Consider the following 16056-nt stretch of genomic DNA (forward strand, 5'->3'; position numbering starts at 1 on the left):
CCCATGGTGCAGAAGATTTACTTTAAAGGGAGAAAATCCATGCTTATCGATTCATGTCTCTCTAGCCTTCCCATGCATATGATGGGGTTGGATATATTGCCAGATGATGTGCATAGCTCCTTTGACAAAAACTATTGCTCTTCTTTTGACAGCATGAGATGGACGTCACAAATACCATATGATCAAGTGGGCAGATATCTGCTTGCCCAAGGACCAGAGGGCCAGGGGGCCTAGGTATTCTTGTGTCCCGCCGCATGAATATGGCCCTTATGTTGAGATGGGTTTGGCGGATCTTCAAGGAGGATGGGGGCTTGTGGCTGCAGCTTACTAAAGCAAAGTATCTACATGGTCTCCCCCTTCTTGCTTGTGAACGTAGGGAGGGGTCTCAATTATGGAAGTCCGTGCACTCTATCAAGCATGAGACACGACTTGCATTTTAGCCACATCTGGGTGACCTGAATTTGATTTCTTGTTTCGAAGCCAGTCTCGCAACGCTTGTTGGTACGGGTTCACTATCTGCTTTTTAGTTCAAAAATTTGTGGTCTTTAATCTTGAAGGGTAAGAACCGTTTCCACCGGATAATATATCTATATCTATATCTATATCTATATCTATACCTTCTATATCTATATCTATACTTTTTTTTACTAATAAAGTAAGATGTGTTTCGCCAATTTTTTCATCCGTTCACGATCGAAATTAATTTTTTTCTATCTGAGATGTTACTAAATTCTTATGCGTTCGTTTTCTAGAAAAAAAGGCTTTTTTCAGAATTACGTGCATGGGCCGCGCGCTGTGGCCCAACGAAGCCAGCCCACTTATTTATCTACCCACGCAGCTGGGAAAATTCTATTTTATGCACTGGGCGACAAATAATCAGAGCTTCACATAGGACAACCAATAATGGGCTGGCCCATTTTTCTTTATTTTTGTGTTTTACTTCAATTTTTATTCTCCTTCCCCTATCTTTTTTTCAAAGTTTATTTTTATAGCTTATTTCATAAATTCAAAATTCTCAAAAACATTCAGATTTTAAAAAAATAATCAAATTTTGGAATAAAAAATACCCAAAGCTTTGCACAGGTCGCCCAATACTGGGCCGGCCCATTTTTGTTTTATCCTGTGTTTTGTCTTTTTTCTGTTTATTTCTCTTTTTCTGTCCTATATCATTTTATTTTTTTCCCTTCCAAGTTTAATTTCATTTTTCCTTTTTTAGTAAATTCGAATTTTTTAAAAAACCTCAGAATTTATTTATTTTTTGTTCAAGTTTTAGATAATTTTTGCAAATTCTTAAAAAATTTCTGTTTTAAAAAATGTTCAGAACTTTATTTTTTTTCCTTTCTGATTTTTTAGAAATAAACAAAATGTTCCCATTTTTCAAAAATGTTTTTATTTTCCATAATTATTCATGATTTCCAATATTTCTTTCTGAATTTGAAAAAATGTTTTAAATTTGAAAATTTTGTTGTTTTAGTGAAATGTTTACGAAATTATAATAATTTTCTTAATTGATTTTTTTTTCAAAATTGTTGTGAATGTTCGAAACATTTTTACCATTTAAAAAGTTGTTCACTACTTCAAAAAAATTCAGGTTATTATAAAAGGTTCATGTTTTCAGAAAATGTTTGTGAATTTCAAAAAATATTCCAATTTAAAATTTTGTTCATAATTTTCAGAAATATTCATAATTTTTCAAAAAGCTTTTTGGAATTTCAAAAATTGTTCATGTTTCGAAGAATTTACACCAATTCATTTTTATTTTTTTATGATAAGTTCGAAAAATCAAAAAATGTTTCAAATCTGACGATGCGTTATGTTCTTAAATATTCGCGTTGGCCATTGGTTATTAGGACGTGTTTCTTCGACTAGGTATTATGTGCTGCAATTGATAATACATCCAGTTACGCCGTGATAGGAGACGCCAACCAACCCCACCACTATCAAGATCTCGTACGCCAAACATGACCAGCGAGAAGATTGCACCTCCTAGCTCCGTCGGCCACCGCTGCGGAGGCTGTTTTCGGAGTACACATCATTTCTCTCCCGTTGCTTCTCGTAATAGATATCTCTCCCGTTGCAACGCACGGGCATATGTGCTAGTCAGTCTTAATATCTTTAACCCCTTCAACAAATAGTGCTAATCGCCACAGACTATGAGATTGCAAGAAATTGGAACCACAAACTCGTTTACAGCAGCTAGTTCGTGTATCATACCACAGTTCACTGTACAATTGTCTCCATTTCCTTCCCAAATGTTTCAGTTTGAATACAGGAAACACAAGCACTGGAGTACATCCATTCCACACCAAGACCAAGACAGCAGAAGGGTGAAGAACTTCAGAAGAAGAAGAAAAACACTTATGTATGCACGCTTAGGCGTCAGTGATCACACGGTTGCAGCGTTCTTCTGGGGGCACGGCGTGGACAGGGCATCAGGAGTGGACGGGTATGAGATCGAGATCAGCTTCGATCTGCACTTCGCTGCCCCATCATCACGATATGTGTTTGCTCCAGGGGTGGTGCTTGGTGGGTTGGCCTTGGGGTTCAGGAGCGAAGTCTCAGGGAGGGACTGAGAGATTGCGATCAGTGACCGGCGAACAGTTTCCCGAGTGAACTCTGCTGCTGCTGCAGGCGAGGCCATCAACCGAAGTACTAAATGCTGCATTTCAAGTGTAAAACGAAGGATGCTGGAGATCAGATTCACAACTTGTTGAAGAATTTTCAAGGAATAAGATAACCGAGAAACAAGGGCAGATTCATCAGTTTATTTTATTTCAAGGTAGTTGATCAAGAATCCTAACAAATTCACCAGCATGTAGCTTTGGAAAGGAACACCTAAATCTGCATTCTGGTATGCTAATTTAGTACTAGTAAACCACAACAAGCACTAGGTAAATAGATAACAGTTATATTTATTAACCCTGGTGCTTGATCCACCTGGACCCTGAACAATTAAACTTCAATGCTAGCCTGGAATTTGAAAAATCATTAAACTTGAAGCATATCGCAGTTTTTATATTGTTTTTTGCATTTTTCTGCATTGAAAAAAATGCAGAAAAAAATCATAGGTGTAAGTAATGTTATTGAAATAAAAAACGGAGAAACATCGTAAAAATGGTGGCTCTCTGCGTCGAGCAAAAAATGACAGGAACACTTCACTTATCTCTTGTAACAATTAATCATATTCACTGACAAAATTTTGCCAGTCCTAACATTATATCAGTCCCCGCGCCCATGAATTTCGGATCAAGTACCATAGTTAAGGTTTAGGGGTGTTTGGAATTTAACTTAGGATTTTTATTTTCCTACTCCTTCCGTCCCAAAGTTAGTAGCACAAAGTTGAGACACTTATTTTAGGACGGAGAGAGTAATATTTAGCAGGGCCACCACTCATCAAATTTGCACCCATGCTGCATGCTGAGAATGAACCATTAATCATGGCATGTTTATCAAATGAAAAATCACCTACAGTTGCAGACCAACTAACCCGGAGAACGGCTGGAGATATGGTACAAGGGCAGGGAATGACCAGACACTTGCGGCCCCTAACTTGCTAGAAGAACCAACCTCTAGCTTCGTTAGTTCCTTTGATGGATCTCCAACGAAGCTAGTGGTTGCTTCTTCCAACAACCAACCCCCAAGGTAGCTAGAGAGATTTGCCTTGCTTTTATACGCACCAGGAGAATAGATCACGCTTTATATGTTTCAACAGCAGCCGTCCATCGAACAGAGCCGATAATAGCAAAGACTTGGACACCCGGTCTGTTCACCTAATTTTGGATCAAACGGCACAGCCTAAAATTAGCCTTCCACACGCAGCTAGAGCAAATGATACCACGAGTTCCACACTTGACAGCCTAACAGAATCTCTAGAACTCTACCGGCCACACCGATCCCGTGATTCATGGTGCAGACGAGACCAAACTTTCTGTAATACTAGAGCTGGAAAGCTCTGAAGCGTCCTGTAGTTATAATTTCGTCAACTGCGCAGAGAACAAAGCCACTGATCTCTGCTCCATAACATGATCTGACACGCGAGGAAACAAGCGGAGATTGCTAACCCTCACGGCATGATCGAGCAGCTCCTCAACTCTTCCGCGCACAGTAATTCTAACCTAAAGTATGGCGTCTCGCCAAGAAGTCGATGAACGAACAACACCCACCCCCACCCAACCCCACTCCACCCCACCCCACCCACCACCGAAGCAGGAAGCCCGCGGAATCCTAACTTCGCCGCGGCGTTTGACCGAGACACAGATCGAGCGAAGGGAGAATCCATACACAGGCTTTGGAGAAGGGACTCACCGGAGACGAGCAGAGGAGGAGACCTGGGGAGGACGGAGAGGCGAAGAGAGATCGTCGTCTTCGGCAAGGCAATAGTCCAAGACACACGCACCCACGTTCCGTTGACGTTTTCTCCAATATACTCCTACCACCTGATCTCGCGGGCGGCGTATCCTCCCTCGTGGCGGACCCCGCCCGGCTCGCTCCCGGCCGCACGTTCCGCGATGGACGGCCTGCGATCGGCGCCGAGCTCTACGCCGCCCGGCCTCTCGCTGTCTTACGGGATAGGGATTGGCACGCTGATCGCGAGATTCTTTTGGTTCATAGGATAGGATTATCATAGAAATAGGAATCTTGTAGGAAATGAGATGACATGTATCTCAAATTATATGAGTAGGAATAGGAAACAAAATATTATTTGGTTGACATCAAAGGAATTTTTTCATTGAGTCTAGGTTCTTTTTTATTTTCCTATGAAATTTGAAGGATATGAACTAATCCTATGTAGAAATAAGAATCCATTCCTATGAACCAAAGGGCTCTAAAGGAATTTTTTTTTATAAGAATCCTATTCTCTAAAATTCTTATTAAATTCCTCTAAACCAAACCAAAGGAGGCCTAAAAGGTTATCCGATTCTACCGCTGGAAGGACGTGAATTCCAATTTGCACCGGAGGGCGCACGCGCTCGCTGGATGGCACGTGGGCCTGCCTGGCCGTGGACTTTGGGGATGGTAAAACAGTGGGCGAGTTCGTTTCCGTGCGTAGGTTTCGAGGCCGGTTTGGTCGGGCCGACAGACAGCCGTGCAGGCAAGCGCTAGGACAATTCCAGAAGGAAGGTAGCCGTCACGTGCACCCCTGTGTCGCCGTCTTATTGGAGGATCGCTATTCCTGTGTTGACCTGGGCACATTCTCGTCTAATTGGCTGGCGTGTTGTTTCAATGGGGCGACCCATTTCGTCCGCCCGCGTCTGTTTAGGTGGGCGCGGAAATCAAATGGACGCGCATCTCGCGGGCGACTCATTCCTGACTTAATTTTGAGTAGGATTTGCGTCGGCACGGACACGAAACGGACGCGCGCGCGCCTACTCCTCTTCTCGGGCCCGCTGGTCGGTGGCAGACACTACCATTTCCTCCCATTTTTTTTCCAAAAACACTCCCGCCCGCGCGCCCGCGCCCCCCAACCAGCCATGGAGTACGCAATCGACCTCGACCTCGACGCTGTCGCCGGCCTCGCCTCCCTCGCCTCGTCCGGCGCCGTCGCCCCCTCCGGGAAAGGCAAGCCTCGTGCCCCGCGCAAGACTACCGCCACGACCAAGTCGAAGAAGGCGCTGATGCCCGAACAACGGGTAAGGGAGTCGGCCAAGAGGAAGGGCCGGAGGCACGTCGCGGACGCGAGGGATGAGGCCGCCGCCGTCGCCACCGCGCAGCAGGAGTTCACCAACGCCCGCGTCGCGACGGCAACGAGGGAGGCGCTCTACATGCTAGGGGTAAACCCTAGCCAGTACAGCGTCCTCCAAGCCGCCGTCGCCGCGGCCAGCACCGGCTCGTCGGCGTTTCCTTGGATGGTGCTGCCCGACTCACCCCGCGCGTCGGCTTGAAACCCGGTCCCCGGCTTCCGCGTCTACCTGCAGGCCTCCCGCCTCTTCGGGGAGTGCTCACCCGACGTGAGCGTGGTCGCGCCTTCCACGCCCGCGCCCGCGCCCATCGACCTCAACGCCACCCCGGTGGTCGGTGGCTCGTCGTCCGGCGGCACGAGGAAACGCGTGCGGCAGACGCCGACCGGCGGGCTCCCGGACGCCCGTAACCTGTTCGAGGAAATGTCGTCCGCCATCGACGAGGACTACATGCAAAACCTCATCTTCGAGGGTGGTGCGCCGGACGCTGGCTACGATCCCGACGAGACACAAAGCCAGGACGGCCGCGGGGAGTTCACGCCGGCCGCTGGCTATGATCCCGATCAGGTGGCCTTCATGCGTGATCAGGTCGGCATCGACCTGGACGGCTTCCCCCTCGACCACGAGTTCCCGGAGGACTATGGGCTAGAAGAAGAGGACGAGTGCGACATCGAAGTAGAGCCTTTGTTCGAGGACGAGCTCGCCAACCAAGCCACCGGTCCTAAGCCGAAGCGCAAGAGCAAGCGCACAAAGGCATACACAGCTGCCGAGGACAAGCTTCTTTGCGAGTGTTGGCGAGACATTGGACAAGACCCAAAAACAGGCGCCGAGCAAAAGCATTCGACCTTTTGGACTCGTGTGCACAGAGAGTTTCATGAGCGCAAGAAGTTTCCACCTTACCAATTTGTGAGCACGCGCGGGTGGGTCTCCATTTCCAAGCGGTGGAGGGTGATCCAACAAGAGTGCAACAAGTTTTGCACCACCGTTGAGAGTGTCAAGGCCCGCCCCGTGAGCGGCATTGGCATGCAAGACAAGGTATGATAGCAAGCAAGCCGCCCTCTTTTGTGTCATCAAAATCATCCTTTTTACGCTTTCATTTGCTATCACTTGCCCATATGCTTGGATGGAAACATTTTGTAGGCATTTCAAGCTTTGGAGGCATTTAAGGTTCAACACAATGGCAAGTGCTTCAGCCTCTCCCATTGCTATCGGGTCATCAAGGACGAAGAGAAGTTCAAGGCACAATATGCCACACTCAAGGCACGTGGGGGGAAGAAAGCCGTGGAGGATGTTGGGGAGGGCGAGCCGGGACGGCCGCGGGGGAAGACCAACTCCAAAAAGGAGGACAAGCGAGATGCGGCCACCAACGCTTTGATCGCAAGCATGGACGGCATGATGAATAAGAAGGACTCAAGGGAAGAGGAGCGCCGGTGTTTCAAGGCGGAGCAAATGGATGATTTCATGTAGATCCAAAGGAGGAGGCTTGATCTTGACGCCGAGAAGCAAGCCAAGATGTTCGAGCTCGAGGCGAAGAAGCAAGCCAAGATGCTAGAGATCGAGGCCGCCAACTCCAAGACCAATGTGAAAGAAGTGGCTCTTGCGAGCATGATGACCGGGGTCGAGATCATGAAGGTGGATCTCAACACCGTGTCGCCAAGAAAGAGGACGTGGTTCGAGAAGATGCAGGCCGACATGCTCAAGTTCGACGACGAGTGTGATAACCCACAAGTATAGGGGATCACAACAGTTTTCAATAAGTAAGAGTGTCGAACCCAACGAGGAGCTAAAGGTAGAACAAATATTCCCTCAAGTTCTATTGACCACCGATACAACTCTACGCACGCTTGACGTTCGCTTTACCTAGAACAAGTATGAAACTAGAAGTACTTTGTAGGTGTTGTTGGATAGGTTTGCAAGATAATAAAGAGTACGTAAATAAAAAGTAGGGGCTGTTTAGATAAAGAAACAATAAAGTAAATATAGCGAGTGTGGAAAAGTGATGGTAGGAGTTGCGAAATTGCCCCTAAGCAATTGACTACTTTACTAGACCGATAGCAAGTATTATGTGGGAGAGGCCACTGCTAGCATGTCATCCCTGACTTGGACTTCTATGCACTTATGATTGGAACTATTAGCAAGCATCCGCAACTACTAACGTTCATTAAGGTAAAACCCAACCATATCATTAAGATATATTGGCCCCCCCTTCAATCCCGTATGCATCAATTTCTATGTTAGGTTGAAGCTTCTGTCACTCTTGCCCTCCAATACATAGTCCTATCAACATACAACTAACCCTAGGGTGTGATTCACGCGCGCAATCATATGATGGGCACCAAAGGACAGCAACATAACCACAAGCAAATTAAATCAATCATAGCAATTCATCAACCACCGATAGGACAACAAAAATCTACTCAGACATCATAGGATGGCAACACATCATTGGATAATAATATGAAGCATAAAGCACCATGTTCAAGTAGAGGGTACAGCGGGTTGCGGGAGAGTGGACCGCTGTAGATAGAGGGGGGAAGGTGATGGAGATGTTGGTGAAGATGGCGGAGGTGTTGGTGTAGATCGCGGTGATGATGATGATGGCCACGGCAGCGTTCCGGCGCCACCGAAAGAGAAGGGGAGAGGGGGCCCCTTCGTCTTCTTCTTCCTTGACCTCCTCCCTAGATGGGAGAAGGGTTTCCCCTCTGGTCCTTGGCCTCCATGGAATGGGAGGGGCGAGAGCCCCTCCGAGATTGGATCTGTCTCTCTGTCTCTCTCTGTTTCTACGTTCTCAGATTCTTCCCTTTCACTGTTTCTTATATTTCCGGAGATCTGTAACTCCGATTGGGCTGGAATTTTAACACGATCTCTATCCGGATATTAGCTTTCTTGCGGCGAAAGAAGGGCACCAACCGCCTTACGGGTGGCCCACGAGGGTCAGGGGCGCGCCCCTGCCTCGTGGCCACCTCGGGCACCGTTTCGCGTGGATTTTTCTTCCCAAAAATCATATATATTCCAAAAAAATCCCCCTCGGTTTTTATCCCGTTTGGACTCCGTTTGATATGGATATTCTGCGAAACAAAAAACATACAACAAACAGGAACTGGCACTGGGCACTGGATTAATATGTTAGTCCCAAAAATAGTATAAAAAGTTGCCAAAAGTATATGAAAGTTGAATAATATTGGCATGGAACAATCAAAAATTATAGATACGACGGAGACGTATCAGCATCCCCAAGCTTAATTCCTGCTCGTCCTCGAGTAGGTAAATGATAAAAAAGATAATTTTTGATGTGGAATGCTACCTAGCATAATCTTGATCATATGTCTAATCATGGCATGAATATTAAGACACGAGTGATTCAAAGCAATAGTCTATCATTTGACATAAAAACAATAATACTTCAAGCCTACTAATAAAGCAATCATGTCTTTTCAAAATAACAAGGCCAAAGAAAGTTATCCCTACAAAATCATATAGTCTGGCTATGCTCCATCTTCACCACACAAAATACTCACATCATGCACAACCCCGATGACAAGCCAAGCAATTGTTTCATACTTTTGACGTTCTCAAACATTTTCAACTTTCACGCAATACATGAGCGTGAACCGTGGACATAGCACTATAGGTGGAATAGAATGGTGGTTGTGGAGAAGACAAAAAGGAGAAGATAGTCTCACATCAACTAGGCATATCAACGGGATATGGAGATGCCCATCAATAGATATCAATATGAGTGAGTAGGGATTGCCATGCAACGGATGCACTAGAGCTATAAGTATATGAAAGCTCAAACTGAAACTAAGTGGGTGTGCATCCAACCTGCTTGCTCATGAAGACCTAGGGCATTTGAGGAAGCCCATCGTTGGAATATACAAGCCAAGTTCTATAATGAAAATTCCCACTAGTATATGAAAGTGATAACTCAAGAGACTCTCTATATGAAGAACATGGTGCTACTTTGAAGCACAAGTGTGGTAAAAGGATAGTAACATTGCCCCTTCTCTTTTTTTCTCTCTTTTTTTTTCTTTTTTTGTAGGCTTATTTGGCCTCTCTCTCTTTTTTGGGGGGCTTCTTTGGCCACTTTTATTTTGATAACCTCACATGGGACAATGTTCTAATAATGATGATCATCAAACTTTTATTTACTTACAACTCAATATTACAACTCGATATCTAGAACAAGGATATGACTCTATATGAATGCCTCCGGTGGTGTACCGGGATGTGCAATGATCTAGCGTAGCAATGACATCAAAAAACAACAAGCCATGAAAACATCATGCTAGCTATCTTACGATCATGCAAAGCAATATAACAATGAATGCTCAAGTCATGTATATGACGATGATGAAAGTTGCATGGCAATATATCTCGAAATGGCTATGGAAATGCCATGATAGGTAGGCATGGTGGCTGTTTTGAGGAAGGTATATGGTGGGTTTATGGTACCGGTGAAAGTTGTGCGGTACTAAAGAGGCTAGCAATGATGGAATGGTGAGAGTGCGTATAATCCATGGACTCAACATTAGTCATAAAGAACTCACATACTTATTGCAAAAATCTGTTAGTCATCGAAACAAAGTACTACGCGCATGCTCCTAGGGGGATAGATTGGTAGGAAAAGACCATCACTCGTCCCCGACCGCCACTCATAAGGAAGACAATCAATAAATACCTCATGCTCCAACTTCGCTACATAACGGTTCACCATACGTGCATGCTACGAGAATCACAAACCTCAACACAAGTATTTCTAGAATCCACAACTACCCACTAGCATGACTCTAATATCACCATCATTATATCACAAAACTATTGCAAGGAATCAAACACATCATATTCAGTGATCTACAAGTGTTATGTAGGATTTTATGACTAACCATGTGAATGACCAATTCCTGTCATCTCTCTAAATAGATATAAGTGAAGCAAGAGAGTTTAATTCTTTCTACAAAAGATATGCCCACGCTCTAACAAATATAAGTGAAGCAAAAGAGCATTCTACAAATGGTGGTTGTCTATGTAAAGAGAAACAGGCAATCCAAACTTCAAATGATATAAGTGAAGCACATGAAGCATTCTATAAAGCCATACTCAAAAGATATAAGTGAAGTGCAAAGAGCATTCAATAAATCAACCAAGGACTATCTAATACCAGCATGGTGCATAAAATAAAAATGAAAACTAAATGCAAAAGACTCTCCAAGATTGCACATATCGCATGAACGAAACGAATCCGAAAACATACCGATACTTGTTGAAGAAAGAGGGGATGCCTTCCGGGGCATCTCCAAGCTTAGACGCTTGAGTCTCCTTGAATATTTACTTGGGGTGCCTCGGGAATCCCCAAGCTTGAGCTCTTGCCTCTCTTCCTTCTTCTCACATCGAGACCTTCTCGATCATCGAACACTTCATCCACACAAAACTTCAACAGAAAACTCGGTAAGATCCGTTAGTATAATAAAGCAAATCACTACTCTAAGTACTATTGCAAACCAATTCATATTTTGTTTTTGCATTGTGTCTACTGTAATATAAATTTTACATGGCTTAATCCACTAATATAAATTGATAGTTTCATCAAAACAAGCAAACTATGCATCAAAAACAGAATCTGTCTAAAACAGAACAGTCTGTAATAATCTGAACATTCACCATACTTCTGATACTTGAAAAATTCTACCAAAATTATGAAAAATAAATAATTTGTATAGGAAGACAGTGCAAAAAGAATCAGAACCATTTGACGTTCCAGCAAAAAATGTAAAATCGCACACTACAGCCAAAGTTTCTGTCCTGCACCGTACAAACCATCAAGCAAATGTAAACATCCTAAAGGCAAACCTTGGCACATTATTTTTCTAATACAATGGAATTGTACAAGGGGATAATTATTTTTATTGAAAATTTTCTGTAATCAAGATTCACAAAGTTTCCCGTGAGCATGAACAAAGTTCAAGGCTAGCTCCCACTTCAACAATGCTTGTCTTTCTCACTTTCGCTTTCCTTTTTGAAAAAGTTTTGGGTTCCCCTCTTTATTTTTGTTGTTCTTAAACTATATAAAAGCACTCAACAGAAATAAATGACTCTCTAAAACTTCCGGGTTGTCTCCCTGGCAGCGCTTTCTTTAAAGCCATTAAGCTAGGACATATAGTGCTCAAGTAATGGATCCACCCGGATCCCAAGGTATATCAAAGCCAATTTTAATTAACAATGATATATAATTTAGTAGTGAGCACAAAGTAACATATATCATGCAATAACGAAGTCTAACTCTCTTCTTATGCATCGGCATGTCATAAAAGAACAATTCATGCACACAAAGTAAAGGCCAATGCATAGTATAAACAGTTTCTTGCAATTTTATCATATTAGAAACATAGAGAGGTGGAGATATAGTTCCTCTCTCATAATAATTGCAAGTAGGAGCAGAAAGCACATGCATATTATATTCATCAAAATCATCATGTGCAATGGTAAAAGGCAACCCATCAATATATTCCTTAATAAGAGCAAACTTCTCCGATATAGTGTAGTTTGGAGAATTCAAAAAGATAATAGGACTATCATGTGTGGGTGCAATAGAAACAATTTCATGTTTAACATAAGGAACTATAGCAAGTTCATCTCCATAAGCATAATTCATATTGGCATCTTGGCCACAAGCATAGCAAGCATCATCAAAAAGGGATATTTCAAAAGAATCAACGGGATCATAACAATCATCATAGCAATCATCCTCCGGTAAGCATGAAGGGAAATTAAACAAGGTATGAGTTGAAGAGTTACTCTCATTAGAAGGTGGGCACGGGTAGCTAATCCGCTCTTCCTCCTTTTGTTCTTCGCTCTCCTCCTCATCTTTTTCATCCAATGAGCTTACAGTTCCATCAATTTCTTCTTCCATAGACTCCTGCAAAATATTAGTCTCTTCTTGGACAGCGGAGTAGTACTCAATATATGGTTCAACGTAGGCATTAGAAGCATAATTATCATAACAATATTTAAGTATGGCGAAATTTTCAGATTTGTAAAGAGTAGCATCATACTTTTCAATCAAAGAAGCAATTTCGTAAGCACCCTTAAAAGCAACAAATTCTTCAATTTGTTGAACATCATAGTAACTATAAACACCCTTAGCATAAGAGGATATGATTACATTATCACTAAACAAACATTGGTAAGGAAGGTGTTTCTTAGGGTCTTTAGAACAACAAGTATAATCATATATTTCACATAAATTCCAAGTATAGCATTGCAAACGATGAATTTGATCCAGTAAAGTTTTCCCTTTTTCAGATATTCGGTGTCGCACATAATAAGCATGCTCACCTAAATATTTTCCCTCAACTAAGCTAGTTGGGGTTTTAGCACGAGCACATAGGGATCAAAGATGATCCAAGTAATAAGCTTCAGCAGTGTGATAGATTTTGAGTGGTTCTTGTTGGGGAACATAGTAATTTCAAAAAAAATCCTACGCACACGCAAGATCATGGAGATGCATAGCAACGAGAGGGGAGAGTGTTGTCCACGTACCCTCATAGACCGAAAGCGGAAGTGTTTAGCACAACGCGATTGATGTAGTCATACGTCTTCACGATCTGACCGATCAAGTACCGAACGTACGGCACCTCTGAGTTCAGCACACGTTCAGCCCGATGACGCCCCTCGAACTCCGATCCAGCCGAGTGTTGAGGGAGAGTTTCGTCAGCACGATGGTGTGGTGACGATGTTGATGTTCTACTGACGTAGGGCTTCTCCTAAGCACCGCTACAGTATTATCGAGGTGGACTATGGTGGAGGGGGGCACCGCACACGGCTAAGAGATCAATGATCAATTGTTGTGTCTCTAGGATGCCCCCCTACCCCAATATATAAAGGAGCAAGGGGGGTGCGGTCGGCCATAGGAGGAGGCGCGCAGGAGGAGTCCTACTCCTACCGGGAGTAGGACTCCCCTCCTTTTTCCTAGCTGGATTAGGACTTGGGGGGAAGGAGTGGAGGAGAAAGAAGGAAGGGGGGCGCCGCCCCCCTCTCCTTGTCCTATTCGGACTAGGGGGGAGGGGTGCGCGGCCAGCCCTTGCCTCCTCTCCTCTCTTCCACCTAGGCCCACTAAGGCCCATTTGATTCCCGGGGGGTTCCGGTAACCTCCCGGTACTCCGGTAAAATCACTATTTCACCCGGAACACTTCCGATATCCAAACATAGGCTTCCAATATATCAATCTTCATGTTTTGACCATTTTGAGACTCCTCGTCATGTCCGTGATCACATCCGGGACTCCGAACAACCTTCGGTACATCGAAACATATAAACTCATAATATAACTATCATTGTAACGTTAAGCGTGCGGACCCTACGGGTTCGAGAACTATGTAGACATGACCGAGACACGTCTCCGGTCAATAACCAATAGTGGAACCTGGATGCTCATATTGGCTCCTACATATTCTACGAAGATCTTTATCGATCAGACCGCATAACAACATACGTTGTTCCCTTTGTCATCGGTATGTTACTTACTCGAGATTCGATCGTCGGTATCTCAATACCTAGTTCAATCTCGTTACCGGCAAGTCTCTTTACTCGTTCCGTAATACATCATCCCGCAACTAACTCATTAGTTGCAATGCTTGCAAGGCTTATAGTGATGTGCATTACCGAGTGGGCCCAGAGATACCTCTCCGACAATCGGAGTGACAAATCCTAATATCGAAATACGCCAACCCAACAATTACCTTCGGAGACACCTGTAGAGCACCTTTATAATCACCCAGTTACGTTGTGACGTTTGGTGGCACACAAAGTGTTCCTCCGGTAAACGGGACTTGCATAATCTCATAGTCATAGGAACATGTATAAGTCATGAAGAAAGCAATAGCAACAAACTAAACGATCAAGTGCTAAGCTAATGGAATGGGTCAAGTCAATCACATCATTCTCCTAATGATGTGATCCCGTTAATCAAATGACAACTCATGTCTATGGTTAGGAAACATAACCATCTTTGATCAACGAGCTAGTTAAGTAGAGGCATACTAGTGACACTCTGTTTGTCTATGTATTCACACATGTATTATGTTTCCAGTTAATACAATTCTAGCATGAATAATAAACATTTATCATGATATAAGGAAATAAATAATAACTTTATTATTGCCTCTAGGGCATATTTCCTTCAGTCTCCCACTTGCACTAGAGTCAATAATCTAGTTCACATCGCCATGTGATTTAACATCAATAGTTCACATCACCATGTGATTAACACCCATAGTTCACATCGTCATGTGACCAACACCCAAAGGGTTTACTAGAGTCAATAATCTAGTTCACATCGCTATGTGATTAATACCCAAAGAGTACTAAGGTGTGATCATGTTTTGCTTGTGAGGGAAGTTTAGTCAACGGGTCTGCCACATTCAGATCCGTATGTATTTTGCAAATTTCTATGTCAACAATGCTCTGCACGGTGCTACTCTAGGTAATTTTTCCCACTTTCAATATGTATCCAGATTGAGACTTTGAGTCATCTGGATTAGTGTCAAAACTTGCATCAACGTAACCCTTTACGACGAAGCTTTTGTCACCTCCATAATCGAGAAACATATCCTTATTCCACTAAGGATAATTTTGACCAATGTCCAGTGATCTTCTCCTAGATCACTATTGTACTCCCTTGCCAAACTCAGGGCAGGGTATACAATAGGTCTGGTACACAGCATGTCATACTTTATAGAACCTATGGCTGAGGCATAGGGAATGACTTTCATTCTCTCTCTATCTTCTGCCGTGGTCGGGTTTTGAGTCTTACTCAACTTCATACCTTGTAACACAGGCAAGAACTCCTTCTTTGACTGTTCCATTTTGAACTACTTCAAAATCTTGTCAAGGTATGTACTCATTGAAAAACTTATTAAGCGTCTTGATCTATCTCTATAGATCTTGATGCTCAATATGTAAGTAGCTTCACCGAGGTCTTTCTTTGAAAAACTCCTTTCAAACACTCCTTTATGCTTTGCAGAATAATTCTACATTATTTCCGATCAAAAATATGTCATTCACATATACTTATCAGAAATGTTGTAGTGCTCCCACTTACTTTCTTGTAAATACAGACTTCACCGCAAGTCTGTATAAAACTATATGCTTTGATCAACTTATCAAAGCGTATATTCCAACTCCGAGATGCTTGCACCAGTCCATAGATGGATCGCTGGAGCTTGCATATTTTGTTAGCACCTTTAGGATTGACAAAACCTTCTGGTTGCATCATATACAACTCTTCTTTAATAAATCCATTAAGGAATGCAGTTTTGTTTATCCATTTGCCAGATTTCATAAAATGTGGTAATTGCTAACATGATTGGGACAGACTTAA

At 43.4% G+C, this 16056-nt stretch overlaps 2 protein-coding genes across 3 annotated transcripts; one reads left to right on the forward strand and one right to left on the reverse strand.

Moving 5' to 3' along the window:
• Positions 1–2219: 2219 nt before the first annotated feature.
• Positions 2220–4456, reverse strand: LOC147965756 (uncharacterized). Of its 2 annotated transcripts, none has more exons than XM_087528385.1 (2): positions 4306–4456; positions 2220–2659 (listed from the first exon to the last, which is right to left on the reverse strand). In XM_087528385.1, exon 2 carries the CDS (start codon positions 2639–2641, stop codon positions 2387–2389), a length of 255 nt encoding a protein of 84 aa, XP_087384511.1. In that variant the 5' UTR covers positions 2642–2659; positions 4306–4456; the 3' UTR covers positions 2220–2386. The 2 variants fall into 2 exon arrangements, with proteins under 2 accessions (XP_087384511.1, XP_087384510.1); XM_087528384.1 differs by lacking the exon at positions 4306–4456 and adding an exon at positions 3488–3658.
• A 1426-nt stretch (positions 4457–5882) lies between these two features.
• On the forward strand, positions 5883–7145 carry LOC147965757 (uncharacterized; the record flags this gene model as incomplete). The annotated part of the gene is made up of 2 exons (XM_087530591.1): positions 5883–6713; positions 6819–7145. Coding segments are annotated over 2 exons (1158 nt in total), but the record flags the coding sequence as incomplete, so codon positions are not given.
• Between the last annotated feature and the right edge of the window lie 8911 nt (positions 7146–16056).

The sequence above is a fragment of the Triticum urartu genome, chromosome 6A (assembly GCF_056163025.1).
Source record: "Triticum urartu cultivar PI428250 chromosome 6A, HENAU_Tu73, whole genome shotgun sequence".
Taxonomy (NCBI): Eukaryota; Viridiplantae; Streptophyta; class Magnoliopsida; order Poales; family Poaceae; genus Triticum; species Triticum urartu.